The sequence below is a fragment of the Rhinolophus sinicus genome, chromosome 18 (assembly GCF_057876585.1).
Source record: "Rhinolophus sinicus isolate RSI-liver-muscle chromosome 18, RSI-T2T, whole genome shotgun sequence".
Lineage (NCBI taxonomy): Eukaryota > Metazoa > Chordata > Mammalia > Chiroptera > Rhinolophidae > Rhinolophus > Rhinolophus sinicus.
Genome location: NC_142518.1, coordinates 42,372,759 through 42,388,731, shown reverse-complemented (window position 1 = coordinate 42,388,731; position 15,973 = coordinate 42,372,759). Strand labels below are relative to the sequence as shown.

Below are 15,973 nucleotides of genomic sequence, written 5' to 3'. Positions count from 1 at the left end.
TTCTCCCTTCCTCCTCCTCTGCTCATGTAATTTGCCCACCTTTAGATGATTTCAGTAGTGCACCTCTTAGTCTTGCCTGTCTGCTGCGCATGAAGTCTTTTGTGGATTTATAGCTCTTCAATTTGTTTTAAATTCCAGTGGAGATTTCAAGAGGCTCACCTCATGCTGCCATTTTTATGATGTCATCTCCCATTGTCATTGCTGTTTTCTTTGTCGTAGATTAATTGACCATATAGGTGTCAGTTTATTTCTGAGCTCTCTACTCTGTTACAGTGATCTATATGAGTTGTTATGCCAGTATCATGCTGTTTTGATTACTATAACCTTGCAGTATGTTTTGATATCAGGTAGCGTGATATGTCAAACTTTGTTCTTTCTCAAGATTGCTGTGGCTTTTGAAAATCTTTTCTCATTCCATAAAAATTTTAGCATTATTTGTTCTACTTCTGTGAGAAATTCTATTATTATTTACATAGGCATTGCATTGAATCTGTAGATTGTTTTGGACAGCATGGACATTTTAACAATGATATTTTTTCCTATCCAAATGCATGGTATATCCTTGCATTTATTTGTGTCTTCTTTAGTTTTTTTCTTCTCTTACAGTTTTCCAAGTACAGGTCCTTCATTTCCTTGGTGAAATTTATCCTGGGGTATTTTATTTTCATCATTATTATTATTATTATTATTATTATTATTATTATTATTTAAGGAGGGTGTAGCTCACAGTGGTCCATGCAGGGATTGAACCAACAACCCTGGTGTTATTAGCACCACAGTATAACCCACTGAGCTAACTGGCCACCCCTATTCTTATTGATGAAATTATAAATGGGGTTGTTTTCTTAATTTCTTTTTTTAATAGTTAAATGTTGGTATATAAAAATGCAACTGAGAGAGATCCAAGATGGTGGAGTAGATAAATAGTGTGTATGACTTCTTTCATGAACACATTAAAATAACAACTAAATTATAGAACTATCAACCTAGAGAACCATCTGAAGTCTGGCTGAACAGAAGTTTTATAACTAAGGATATAAAGAAGAAGCCACATCAAGACTGGGAAGAGGTGTGGAGATGCAAAACAGGCTGGCCCCAAACCTGTGTGGCAGTTGAGAATCAGGAGGAATATCTCAGGTGGTTATCCCCAAAGGAGCGAGGGACCCAACCCCAGATCAACCTCCCTAGACCAGAGTACTGGGGCCCGAAAGAGGAGCTTCCAGAACATCTGGCTGTGAAAACTAGTGGGGATTCCAACCATCCAGCTGAAACAGAAGGCTGCAGGAAACCCAGACGTCCTCTGAATCAGCCTGTGCACAGACTCTCTCACATTTAGCCACTCACTTTGTGCTCCAGGGGAGAGACAGTAACTTCGAAGGTGTCACACAGGGAGCAGAGTGAGGTTTGTAGCTTTGGAATGAGGGCTGCAGGACAGCCACCATTTTACCTGTGTGGAGTCTTCCTCCCGAAGAGCTGGCAGTCAGGCACCATATTTCCTCTGTTGACCTCTCCCTCACAGGCCAAAACTGAATCTAATTGGCTTGGTGAGCTCTGCTGCTTCACCCTGCTGACACCCTGAGATCCCACCCTACCCAATTCACCCAACACCAAAGGCACTTTCTCCATGAGCAGCCAACCCTGCACACATTGCACTATTTACTGGAAAACTATTGGTGTCCACAGGCACCAGGCAGGTGTCAACTGGCTCAATGTGCTCTGAGACTTTTGGTGAGTAGCTCCAGGCTCAGTACTGGCACCAAACCAGAGTCTGCATTAATCGGGTGACCACAACTCTTCCTACTCAAGTGAATCCGTGAAACCATGCATCATTCAACTCGTTAACATATGAGGCTTTCTCAGTGGCTGAACTTTAACGGTGCCAGCAGGTGGCAGCCATCCTTGGAGTGTCCTGGCTTATTGTGGAGCTACCCCAGGTCTGGTATGGTGGCAGCCATCCTCGGTTCACAGTGTGGCCTCTCCCATGTGCCTAAAACTTTAGGACATGCAGTAAACAACCACAAATTACTTTGGAGTTCCTACTATGTAGTCCCCACCTTGTCACAGGCAGTGGGTGACCTGGGCTTGCATCAAAGCCCATTCCAAGAGGCCTCAGAACTAACATACTTGGAGATTGGCTTCAGACCATAGCAGAGCACTATCCATTTAACCCAGCACACACAAAGAGCAGTCTAAACAGACACCAGAGTCTGATCGGGTAAATCCCACTTGGTTGGGTAAGGCGGTTGCAGAGCAACCTATAAGCTGTGGGTGTGGCCAAACTCAATAGCCAATCAGCCTGAGGGTCATTCTCACCCACAGATGTTCCAATAGCAATCAAGGTTCAACTATAACAGGAAGGCACTCACAACCCACAGAATGGATACTCCTGGAGCACCCAGAACAGGCGACCAGGGAGACAGTACCAGGGCAGCTACTACATAAGGACACCTGGCCAAGACTATGAGCCATATCAGATCTACTTAATACATAGAAACAGAGATGCAGCCAAAATGAGGAAACAAAGAAATACTTCCCAAATGAAAGAATAGGAGAACACTCCAGAAAAAGAACTACCAGCTACCAAGTCCAAAACAATGATTTTCAAGGAAGTTAGTGAGAACTTCAACAGAGAGATAACAAGCATAAAAAATATATAGAAACCAAAAAAAAAACACCTGTCAGAAGTGAAGAATACAGTAACTGAAATGAAGAATGCTCTTGAAAAAGTCACCAGCAGACCAGATGAAGCAAAGGATCAAATCAGCGATTTGGAAGACAAAGTAGCAGAAAACACCCAATCAGAACAGCAAAAAGAAAAAAGAATCCAAAAAATGAGGATCGTTTAAGAGAACTCAGGGACAATATCAAGCCTAACAACATCTGTATTATAGGGGTACCAGAAGAAGCAGGAAAGCAAGGGATTGAGAACCTATTTGAAGAAATAATTACAAAAAACTTTCCTAACCTGGCGACGGAAATAGATATACAAGTCCAGGAAATGCAGAGAATCCCAAACAAGATGAACCCAAACAGGCCCACACAAAGATACATTATAATCAGAATGGCAAAGGTTAAAGACAAAGAGAGAATCTTAAAAGCAGCAAGAGAAAGGCAACAATAACTTATAAAGGAGCTCCCATAAAATTGTCAGATGATTTCTCAACAGAGACTGCAGGCCAGAAGGGATTGGCACAAAATATTCAACATAATGAAAAAGCAAGGACCTACAATCAACATTACTATAGCCAACAAAGCTATCATTTAGAATTGAAGGACAGATAAAGAGCTTCCAAGATAAGAAAAAGCTAAGGGAGTTCATCATCACCAAATGAGTATTATAAGGAATGTCAGAGAGGCTTCTTTAAAATGGAAAAAATATATATATATCAAAATTATGAATAACAAAATGAAAATAGCTACATATCTATTAACAATTACATTCAATGTAAATGGACTAAATGCTCTGTTCAGAAGACATAGGTGGGCTGAATGGATAAGAAAACCCTTATATATGCTGCCTACAGGAGACTCCAGATTGAAAGACACACACAGACTGAAAGTAAAGGAATGGAAAAAGATATTTCATGAAAATAGAAATGAAATAACCAAAAACAAAAAAAGCTGGGCAGCAATACTTATACAAGACAAAGTGACTTTAAAACAAAAGCTATAATAAGAGACAAAGGACCCAGTAGTCCCACTTCAAGGTATTTATCTGAAGAAACCCAAATTCTACTTTGATGGGACATGTGCATCACATGTTCATTGAAGCATTGTTTACAATGTCCAAGATGTGGAGGCAGCCTGTCGATGAAAGAATGAATTAAGAATAGGTGGCACATATATACATTGGAATATTGGAATATGGCTTGGCCATGGAAGGGAATGGGTTCTTGCCATCTGTGGTGTCATGGATGTACCTGTAGGGTATTGTGCTGAGTGGAGTATGTCACACAAAGAAAGACAGATGCATGTGAGTTCGCTTATATGTGGACTCTAAAGAACAAAATAAACAAACAAAACAGAAACAAACTCATAGATACAGAGACCATACTGGTGGTTGCCAGATGTGAGGGGGATTAGGGGTGAATAAGAAAGGGGAAGGGATTAAGAAGTACAAATTGGCTGTTACACATTAATCATGGGGATATATGGTATAGCAAAAGGAATATAGTCAATATTGTAATAACTACGTATGGTGTCATATTAGAACTATTAATATATTTGTTGGGGTGATAGATGGGAGCGGTTTGGGAGGCAGGATGGAAAAGGTGAAAGATTAAGAAGTACCAATTGTTAGTTACAAAACAGTCATTGGAATGTAAAGCACAGGGAATATAGCCAATAATAGGGTAATAACTATGTATAGTGCCAGTTGAGTACTAGACTAGCGAGGGTTATCATTTATTAAATTATATAAATATCTAATCACTCTCCTGTACACCTGAAATTAATATAATATTGAAAAATGCAACTGATTTATGAATATTAATTTTGTATCCTGCTACATTACCAAATTCATTTATTAGTTCTAATACTTTTTTGGTGGAATTTTGATGGTTCTCTACATGTGGTGTTATGTCATCTGCAAATAATGACAGTTTTACTTCTTCCTTTCCAATTTGGATGGGTTTTATTTCTTTTTCTTGTCTGATTGCTGTGTCTAGGATTTCCAGTATTGTGTTGAATAAAAGCTATGAAAGTGGACATCACTGTTGTGTTCCTGATTTGAAAGAAAAAGCTTTCAGCTTTTCACCATTGAGTATGATGTTAGCTGTGGGTCTGTCATACATGCCCTTTATTATGCTGGAGTATGTTGCCGCTATCCCCACTTTGCTCAGAATTTTTATGATAAATGGATGTTGGATTTTGTCAAATTCTTTTTCTGCATCTATTGATATGATCATATGATGTTGCCCTTCATTTGTTTATGTGGTGTATCAAGTTAATTGATTTGTGGATATTGAACCAACCTCACATCACAGGAATAAATCTCACTTGATCATGGTGTATGATCTTTTTAATGTATTGCTGAATTAGGTTTTCTAATATTTTATTGAACATTTTTTTCATTTATGTTCATCAAGGATATTAGCCTGTAGGTTTTTTTTTGCAGTGTCTTGGTCTGGTTTTGGGTAATGCTGGCTACAAAAAAAAATGGGCTTGGGAACTTTCCCTCTACTTTGTGAAAAGTTAGAGAAACACAGGTATTAATTCTTCTTTGAATGTTTGGGAGAATTCACCTGTAATGCAATCTGGTCCAGGACTTTTGTTTTTTTGGGAGTTTTTTTTATTACTGATTGATTTTGTTACTAGTTATTGATCTGTTCAGATTTTCTGTTTCTTCCAGATTTAGTCTCGGTACATAGTATATTTCTAGGATTTTATCCATTTCTTCCAGGTTGTTCAATTTATCGGCATGTAACTTGTTGTTCATAGTATTTTATTATAATCCTTTGTATTTCTGTGGTGTCCGTCGTAAATTCTCCTCTTTCATTTGTTTTTATTTATTTGCTCAATTTTTTTTCTTGATTAGTTTGGCTAAAGGCTCATCAATTCTGTTTATCCTTTAGAAGAACCAGCCCTGTTTCATTGATCATTTCTATTGCTTTTGTTTTTTAATGTTTGTTTTGTTAATTTCCGCTCTGATCTTTATTATTTCCTTCCTTCTACTCACTTTTGGCTTTGTTTGTTCTTCTTTTTCCAGTTTCTCTAGATGTAAGGTTAAATTGTTTATTAGAGATTTTTCTTGTCCTAGAAGTAGGCCTGTAGGAATAAGAATTTCCCTCTTTTTATTTTATTTTTTGACATTCACTATTATCTTAATTTGAGGTGTACAGCATAATAGCATAGTGGTTAGACATTTATATAATACTTTTTTATTGGTGAATATTGGGGAACAGTGTGTTTCTCTAGGGCCCATCAGCTCCAAGTCATTGTCCTTCAATCTAATTGTAGAGGGCGCAGATTAGCTCCAAGCCCAGTCGCTGTTTTCAATCTTAGTTTCAGGGAGCACAGCCCACAATCCCTATGTGGGAATTGAACCGGCAACCTTATTATTAAGAGCTCACGCTCTAACCAATTGAGCCATCCTGCCGCCCCCAGTCATTTATATAACTTAAGAAGTGATCCCCCTGACTAGTACAGTACCCACCTGGAACTATGCATAGTTATTACCATATTATTGACTATATTCCCTATGCTTTACTTTACATCCCCATGGCTATTTTGTAGCTACCAATTTGTATTTCTTAATCCCTTCACATTTTTATCCTGCTCCCGAAACCCCCTCCCATCTATCACCCAGATAAATTTAGTGCCCATCTGAAACTATACAAAGCTATTACAATATTATTGATTATATTATTTATGATATACCCTACATCCCCATGATTATTTTGTAACAACCAATTGGTAGTTCTTTTTAAAGAATTATTTATTTATTTTTCTCAGTTACAATTTACATTCAGTAGGATTTTATGTTAGTTTCAGATGTACAGCACAGTGGTTAGACTATAGTCTCTATGCTGTAGTTTACATTCCCATGACTATTTTGTAACTATCAATTTGTATATCTGAAATCCTTCACCTATTTCACCCACCCTCCCAACCAACCCTTTCCATCAGGCAACCATCATGTTGTTAGAAAGAAAAATGACCTTCAGCTCTAAAATCATTATGAGGTACTCAGCACTATTATGGCAGAATATTAGTATCTTATTTTCTCGACAACTGACCTGTTTCAATACAGGCATCGAGCCACTTTCTGAATTAAGTTGGACCTGCAAGTTGTTTATAAATTGATCCATATCTGGAAAAGAGACAAGACAAAGACAATTTTAAAATATTATCTAACCCAGTGCATACTGTATGCCATTTACCCTTGGTTACACCTGTTTGTGTTCTATGAACATTATTTTTCAGGACTTACTAGATACTGAGAAGTCACTATTTGGACAACATTCTAATTTATATATTCTATTAATCAAGATGGCCCTGACTTTTCCTCAAAGGTATAAGCTGTCCCCTTTCCTCAAAGTCTGTATATATGTGAATCTGTTTCTTCCAAATTCTCCAATCTACGAAACATCCATAGGAATACGAGCATAGCTGTATCGTTTCCAGAATGTGCCCCTTCCTGGCCTAGTTCTCATTCTAAAGTGTTCCATACTCCTGTATGAATATTTACCGTAATGAACTTGTTTACACATTAGCAACAATTCTCTCTAAAGTAGTGTTTTATCTCTCTACATCCTTTTAAAAAAAAATTAAATTTCTTGGGGTGATATTGGTTAGTAAAATTACATAGGTTTCAAGTATACATTTCTATAATACATAATGCATATATTGCATTCTGTGTTCACAACCCAGAATCAGTTCCTCTTCTATCGCCATATATTTGACACCCTTTTCCCTCTCTACCAACCCACTTCCCCCTTACCCTACGGTAACCACAAAACTGCTGTCTCTGTCTATCAGTGGTTGTTTCTTTGTTTGTTTGCCTTATTCGTTTGTTGCTTTCAGTTTTATATCCCACATACGAGAATGAGTGAAGTTGTATAATTCTCAACTTTTTCTGTCTAGCTTATTTCACTTAGAATGATCAGAAGATCCATCCGTGTTGCTGCAAAAGCAGTGTTTCATATTTTCTTATGGCTGAGTAATATTCCATTGTACTGGGGTGCCAAAAAAATGTATACAAGTGGACACTTTGGTCAACATTGCTCAAGCAGTAGTTCACCATAATCAGAAGGGTCTGGATGCTGATGGTAACCACTGGAAACACCTCTTGTAATTGCAGAAGTGAAGTCAAATGTGATTTGTATTCATCTTTTGTTATCAGTATATATTGAGTATTAAAATTTTAATATAATTTTTTTTCTTAAAATGTGTATACATTTTTGGCACCCTCTGTATATATGTACCACATTGTATATATGTACTACATCTTCTTTATCCAGTCACTACCAAAGGACACTGCTTGTTCCCATGTCTTGGCGACTGTGACTACTGTTGCAATGTACATAGGGGCACATAAGGTCAGACAATTAATTCACGAACTCATCCTGGAAAAAGTGCTACATACTTCACTGTTGAATATCAATATAGTCACCTACAAAGTACTCCCCTTGGGAAGCTATGCACCCACGCCATAGCCTAGCCCAAACTTCAAAGCAATTTTGGAATTCTTTTTCTGGAATGGCCATCAGAGCTGTCGGCATATTACCCTTGATGTCCCAAATGTCATCCAAATGTCTTCCTTTCAATATTTCCTTTATCTCTGGGTAAGGAAAGAAGTCATTGGGGGCCAGATCAGGTAAGTAGGGATGGTGTTCCAATAAAATTATTTGTTTACTGGCTAAAAACTCCCTCACAGATAGTGCCGTGTGAGCTGGTACATTGTCATGATGCAAGAGCTATGAATTGTTCACAAAAAGTTCAGGTCGTCTAACTTTTTTATGCAGCCTTTTCAGCACATCCAAGTAGTTAACTTGGTTAACTGTTTGTTCAGTTGGCACAAATTCCTAATGAATAATCCCTCTGACATCAAAAAAGGTTAGCAACATCATTGCAACAAGTTTGCGAACTTAATTGTCAGACCTCATATAGTTAAAGTGTCCATGCTAAACAATATATAGCTTCAACGCAATCCCTATTAAAATACCAATGACATTTTGCAAAAAACTAGAGCAAATAATCCTAACATTTATATTGAACCATAGAAGTCCCCAAATAGCCACAGAAATCCTGAGAAATAAGAACAAAGCTGGAGGTATCATGCAACCTGATATCAAATTATACTACAAAGCTATAGTAATCAAAACAGCATGGTATTGGCATAAAAACATACACATAGACCAATCGAACAGAATGGAGAGACCAGAAATAAATCCACGCCTATATAGTCATTTAGTCTATGAAAAAGGAAGGAAGAATTTGCATTGGAGTGAAAACAGTCTGTTTAGTAAATGGTGCTGGGAAAACTGAAGAGATATGTGCAAAAAAATGAAACAGGGCCATGTTCTTATGCCATGTGAAGAATAAATTCCAAATGGATTAAATGAAAGATCTGGAACCATAACTCCTGGAAGAAAATAAAAGAATTAAACTCTCAGACATTACTCTTAGTAATATTTTAACTGATATACCATGTTTCCCCAAAAATGAGACCTAGCTGGACAATCAGCTTTAATGCGCCTTTTGGAGCAAAAATTAATATAACATCCAGTATTATATTATATTATATTATATTATATTATATTATATTATATTATATTATATTATATTATACCTGGTCTTATATTATAGTAAAATAAGAACAGGTCTTATATTAATTTTTGCTCCAAAAGACACATTAGAGCTGATTGTCCACTAGGTCTTATTTTTGGGAAAACAGATATTTCCCTGGGCAAGGGAAACAAGAGAAAACATAAACAAATGGGACTACATCAAACTAAAATTTTTTCACAGCAAAGGAAACCATCAACAACAACAAAAAATAAATCCTACTGAATGGGAGAAGATATATGCCAATGATACATCTGATAAGGGGTTAATATCCAAAACTTATAAAGATCTCATACAACTAAACACTGAAAAACAAACAATGCAATTAAAAAAATGGGCAAAGGATCTGAATATACATTTCTCCAGAGAAGATATGCAGATAGCCAATAAACATATGAAAAGATGCTCAATTTCACTAATGATCAGAGAAATGCACATAAAAACCATAATGAAACATCACCTCACATCTGTCAGAATGGCTATCATCAGTAAATCAACAAACAACAAGTACTGGTGAGGATGTGGAGAAAAAGGAATCCTCATGCACTGGGTGGGATTGCAAATTGCTGTCTATGGAAAGCAGAATGGAGGTTCCACAAAAAATTAAAAACAGAACTTCCTTATGACCAGCAATTCCACTCCTAGGTATTTATCCAAAGAAACCCAAAACATTAATTGGAAAAAATGTATGCACCCCTATGTTTCCTGCAGCACTATTCACAATAGCCAAGATATGGAAACAACCAAAATCCCCGTCAATAGATGATTGGATTAAGAAACTGTGGTAAATTTATACAATGGAGTATTTCTCTGCCATAAAAAAATGAAATAAAAAAACAAAAAACAAAAAACACATACATACACATACACAATAAAACAAAACAAATAAACATGTTCTGGAATAAAAGGAGAGAACATACTTTTATTCTTCAATAAGCATGGCAGCTTAAGCCCTCACAGTTGGTATCCATGATGAGATGTAGTAAAACGGATACTGCACTGGGAATCTGAAATTAGATTAGCTCTGGTTCTATTATTTGCTGTGTAACCTGGATGAGTCCCTTAATGTTCCTACCTTCCCGGACCTTTATAGCATGGTGAAATAATACTTCATTTACTATCCTCAAAGAGCTGTTGTCAATGTCAAATTAAGCAATGGGTTAAAATGTATAATGGGAAAAAAAAGAAGAATGAAATCTTACCACTTATAACATGGATCCACCTAGAGGAGATTATGCTAAGTGAAATAGGTCAGACCGAGAAAGACAAATACCATAATATCTCACTTATATGTGGAATCCGAAGAACAAAATAAATGAGCAAACAAAATAGAAGTAAACTGATAGATACAGAGAACAAACTGATGGTTGCTAGATTCGAGGTGGTTTGAGGGATGGGTGAGCAAGGTGAAGGGATTAGGAAGTACAAATTGGGTAGTGACAAAATAGTCACAAGGATGTCAAATACAGTATGGGGAATATAATCAGTAATGTTGTGAAGATTACGTAGGGTGTCAGATGGATACTGGACTTGTTGGGGGGATCACTTCAGAGATTATATAAATGCCTAACCACTGTGCTGTATGCCTGAAACTAATATAAAATAATATTGAATGTCAACTATTTTATACACACACACACACACACACACACACACACACAGGGTGCCAAAAAATGTATACACATTTTAAGAAAGGAAAAAACTGTATTAAAATTAACCTGATGGTAACTACTTTGAGCAACTCTTGTAATTGTAGAAGTCAAACATGACTTGTATTCATCTTTTGTTATTGCTATATATTGAGTATTACAATTTTAATACTTTTTTTCCTTTCTTAAAATGTGTATACTTTCTTCGGATATATATACATATATATGTGTATATATATGTATATATATATATATACTTTCTTCGGATATATATATATATATATATATATATATATATATATATATACACACACACATACATATATACATATATATATATATATGTCACACGATGTAAAGTACAGCATAGGGAATATAGTCAATGATATTGTCATAGTAATGTACGAAGTGAGATGGTAGTAGACTTGGTGAGGTTATCACTTTGTGAGTGGTGAAAATGTCTAATCCTTATATTGTTTTGTACACCTGAAACTAATTTTTAAAAGAAAAGAAAAAAAGTACAATTGGTTATTGCAATATAGTCATGGGGATGTAAAGTAAAGCATAAAGAATATAGTCAACAATATGGTAATAACTATGTATCGTTCCAGGTGTGTACTAGACTAAGGGGGATCACTTCTTAAATTATATAAATGTCTAACCACAATGCTGTACATCTCAAATAAAGGAGGGTGGGGGGTGGGAGATGAGGGTAAGGGGGATCGAATATATGGTGATGGAAGGAGAACTGACTCTGGGTGATGAACACACAATGGGATTTATAGATGATGTAATACAGAATTGTACACCTGAAATCTATGTAATTTTACCAACAATTGTCACCCCAATAAATTTAATAAAATAAAATTTAAAAAAAATTTTTTTTAAAAAAAGACAAAATAATACTGAATGTCAACTGTAATTAAAAACTAAAAATGGGAGAAAAGGTGTACAGGAATAAGAGGTTCAAATATCTAGGTATAAAAGAAATAAGTCATGGGGATGTAATGTACAACATAGGGAATATAGTCAATAATACTGCAATAGTGTGGTACGGCATCAGATGGTTACTGGACTTATCATGGTGATCAATTCTTTACGCATATAAATGTTTAATAGTTCATGGAACACCTGAAACTAATGTAATATTGTACATTAGCTATATTTTAATAAAAATCTTTAAAAAATTTAAATAGTTGCATATTCTAAGAGAAACCTAATGCAGTTAACATATAACAAATGTACAATTAGCAAGAATATAATATTATAACATAGCCATAAAAAAGTAAAAGATAAACCTAAAATCAATTCCTTTATTTATTGAAAGTCAGGAATTATGGAAACATGTTCTACTTAAATGGCAACAACACAAAAGTATCATCTATTGGGATTATGAGAAAACTTCGGGGCCACTATCAAAGAGTTTGGAGAATTTTGACACTAATATATCTCCAATTTTATCCCAAAGTGCGTAGATTTTCTTTTCTTTGATCCAATCATTTGAGTAGAAATGCTCACATATACACCCATCATTCACCAAATAGGTACTGCATAATTACTATATGTCAAAGGTTATAGTAGGCATGTTGTTATCAGTTTTAGATATGCGTCAACCATACATGGAGAGTCAACAAATGTAGCAGAAGGCACTGATCTGGGAGTTAGATGCCCAGGAATCACATCCCACAAGCTTTGTCAAAGCCTCTTTCTTTCTAAGCCTCAATTTCATCCAGGATTAAAAGATTTCAAACTGTTCTCTGCAAAGGCCTAAGGCTTCTATGAAGCCTCTTGGGAGTAAATGTGGGGGTTAATGGAGGAACAAGTATAGTAAGAAATAAGCACAGAAGTCAGATGCAGAAAACTCTGATTTCCATTAGACTGTAGGCTCTTTGCAGGCAGAGATTTTCATCTTTGATGTTTTTTCCCAGTGATGTACTTCAAGGGCTTAGAACAGTGCCTGGCACATGGTAGGTGTTCAATACATTTCTGAAGGTCTTTGAGAGACAGAAAAGTAGAATAAGGAAATGTGTTTTCTTAAGTATAGGAATTGGACAGGAATGTAAAAGAATGAAAGAAAATTAGAGAGGTTATTATGAGAGATGTTTGAGGTGTAATTAAGTATGAAGTATGAGGTGCCAGAGAAGGCAGCATTGTCTGATTTCAAGGAGGAGTGAAAAAGGAGGTGCAATGGTAGAAAAAGAATGTTAGGTCAGATAACTCTCATATAGTCCAGAGGAAGGCACCACGAAGCCAAAAGAGCTTGCTTGGTTGCTACCAGAAAAATCTGTAGGAGAGTGGAGAGAATTCGGTTCTTCTCCATTCAGATATCCTTCAATTACACTTCATTATTTCTAGCTGGGACAACTTACAAGAGCCATCTCCCATCTGGTCATCAATTCATATGGATTGCAAGATAGCAGGGTTGAGGAACCAGAGTGACTTTGATAAGCTATTTAGTCCCTATGAACCTTCGCTAAGGTTCATAGGGGCTAAATAGCTTATCAGTATTAGCTATTAAATCTACCATTACCCCTCCTCTTAACAAGCTATTAGCTTATCAATAGCTTGTTAAGAGGAGGGGTAATGGTAGATTTAATAGAGTTGATGTGAGGGTTCCATTAATTAATACACATAAATGTACTTAAAACAGTTCTTGGCATATGAAAAGTTCTCAATATAATTAGTTATTATTATCATCACCACCATTATTATTGTTGATGGCCAGTATCTTTAGCTCTGGCACAGAAGGATATCTCCTAGTCATCAAACAGGTCCTTTATAAACTCAATGGGCTCAAACCTACTCCCTCTTATATTTACAATCTAAATTTTTAGTACCACCATCAACCCAGTCTCAGTCTAAAAACCAGAGGGTCAGTCACCTTTCACTCCTCTCTCTCCATCTCTAGCCAACTGGTTATCAGCTGCAATAAATTCTACTGCAGAAATATCTCTTAAATAGCCCTTCATCATCTCTCAGTCACTTCCCTTTCTAGTCCATACTCCACATTGCTACCCAAGTGTGGTAAAAACATGTGAGATCTGAAGTGTGTGCCTTAGGGTCATATGCTGGCTTAGCAACTTTATAACCATAAGACTTTGGGCAAGTTTTTCTACCTCCCTGTGTTTCCCCATCTGTAAAATGGGAATAATAGTGCCAGGTTGTTGTGAGGGTTTATCAAGTTAATATGTGTTCATGTGTTTATAACAGTGTCTTGCACAAAGAGGCATTATCTGTCTGTTTCCCTCACCATCAGGTGAGCCCCTCAACAGTTACCTAGTCTTGTTCTTCTCTGTAACCCTATATTTTGGCAGAGTATCTCATCCATACAATGTGCTAATGTCCAATGAATGAATGATCTTGGGAATAAGGAAGGTTATTGAATAGAAATAATGTTATAATATTAAACATTTTAATAGCAATAATCAAGGAGTATGAAAAATACTTCTTGTCCCATCCATATCACAAATATTTTAGGCAAATGGCATAAGGGGATAGTTGACAATTAGGAATATCTCATCCATTTTTGGTTAGTGCTTTCTCACCCAAAGGACAGTCAATTGGAATAGCCATTAGTTAACCTTAGATGACATACTAAATGTTGGTAGGAGTGAATATTTTTAAAAAGCTATTAGGAAGGTTTATAACCTTCTCTTTAAAAAAATGTTTCTTTAATATTTAGTCAGCCAAATTTAAAACTGAAGGAAATTAGGACCTATAAGAATGGTCTTAAAGAAAGCTCAGTTAATTTTTTTAGAGGATTTTATAAGCCTTTTGCTTCTCTCTAGAGTTGGAGGTGCTTGGAACAGACAGCTGCACAGAACCCATCAGTGAAGTGGGGAGGAAATACCCAAAGGGGTTAGGGTATGTCTTGGGCTATTGAGATGTGAATCACACAGGCAGGAGAGATATCCAGGGACCCTGACCACAGAAATTTGATAAGATTATATTATGCTCCCAAGTTTATTTTGTTACACAACTGGCATTTTCCATAACAATCTGCTTGTTTTATGAATGTGAACAGTGCCTCTTAAGGAGCAGTTGGCTGGCTAATCTCACCCTTTGGCCAGCTCTGAGAGGGAAAAAATGACTAGTAATGAAGTGCTAAGTTAAACCTTTAAGGAAGGAAGCACAGCAGAGTCACTAAGGCCTACAACTTCAAAAGAAAGGCAAGCATTTGGAACCCTGACACAGACCTAAGAAAGTACTTAGTATCTTAACAAGATAGAGCATTTAGACAACACAAATAATAATCCCTCATGTGCACCTACATAGCTTTACAGTAGAGAAATCAACAGCTTTCACATACCATTCCCATTTCACAGATAATGAATTTGGAGGCTCAAGGTCACATAGTTTAGAAGTGATAGAATCAGAACTAGAACTCTTATCCTCTTACTCAAATTACAGTGTTCCCTCACTACTTTCTAATATCCCAAATCTGGTGAGCACCTGCTTTCTAAACAAACAAACAAACCTGTCTACTAAAAGAAAAACAAGTTTACGGACAACAAACTAGTCATTTTGAAAGATCTTGAGCAGATATCATTCACTTTCAGCAGCTGACCCATAAGAAATGCTGGAACTATTGAAAAATGAAAACCAATGTTTTAGGGTTACTAAAAATGTTTTAGGGTTCTGAGATTATAGGTAGTTTTTAAAAATTATTATCTATTTTTAATATCAGAAAAAGATAAAGAACAACTAGAGTACACATATATTTTCAGATAGCTTAACTGTATATCTTCCAGGGGGATGGAGACTAGTTTTGGGATGGGCCTCTGGAAAAATCTTCAGAATTGAGGCTACTCTGCAGCATGACATTAACAACACAATGGTGATGGACCGGCCCGGTGGCTCAGGCAGTTGGAGCTCCATGCTCCTAACTCCGAAGGCTGCCAGTTCGATTCCCACATGGGCCAGTGGGCTCTCAACCACAAGGTTGCCGGTTCGACTCCTGGATTCCAGCAAGGGATGGTGGGCTCCGCACCCTGCAACTAAGATTGAACACGGCACCTTGAGCTGAGCTGCCACTG

General features: G+C 36.6%; 1 protein-coding gene across 9 annotated transcripts in view; it reads right to left on the bottom strand.

The window, feature by feature from the left end:
• The window catches only part of KLF8 (KLF transcription factor 8), a 205,099-nt gene that overhangs the window by 69,024 nt on the left and 120,102 nt on the right, over positions 1–15,973 (bottom strand). For all 9 annotated transcript variants that reach the window (XM_074323662.2, XM_074323664.2, XM_074323663.2 and 6 more), the window contains one exon: positions 6,738–6,811. In XM_074323662.2, coding sequence (XP_074179763.1) covers positions 6,738–6,811 — 74 coding nt within the window. The remainder of the gene's footprint in view (positions 1–6,737; positions 6,812–15,973) is intronic.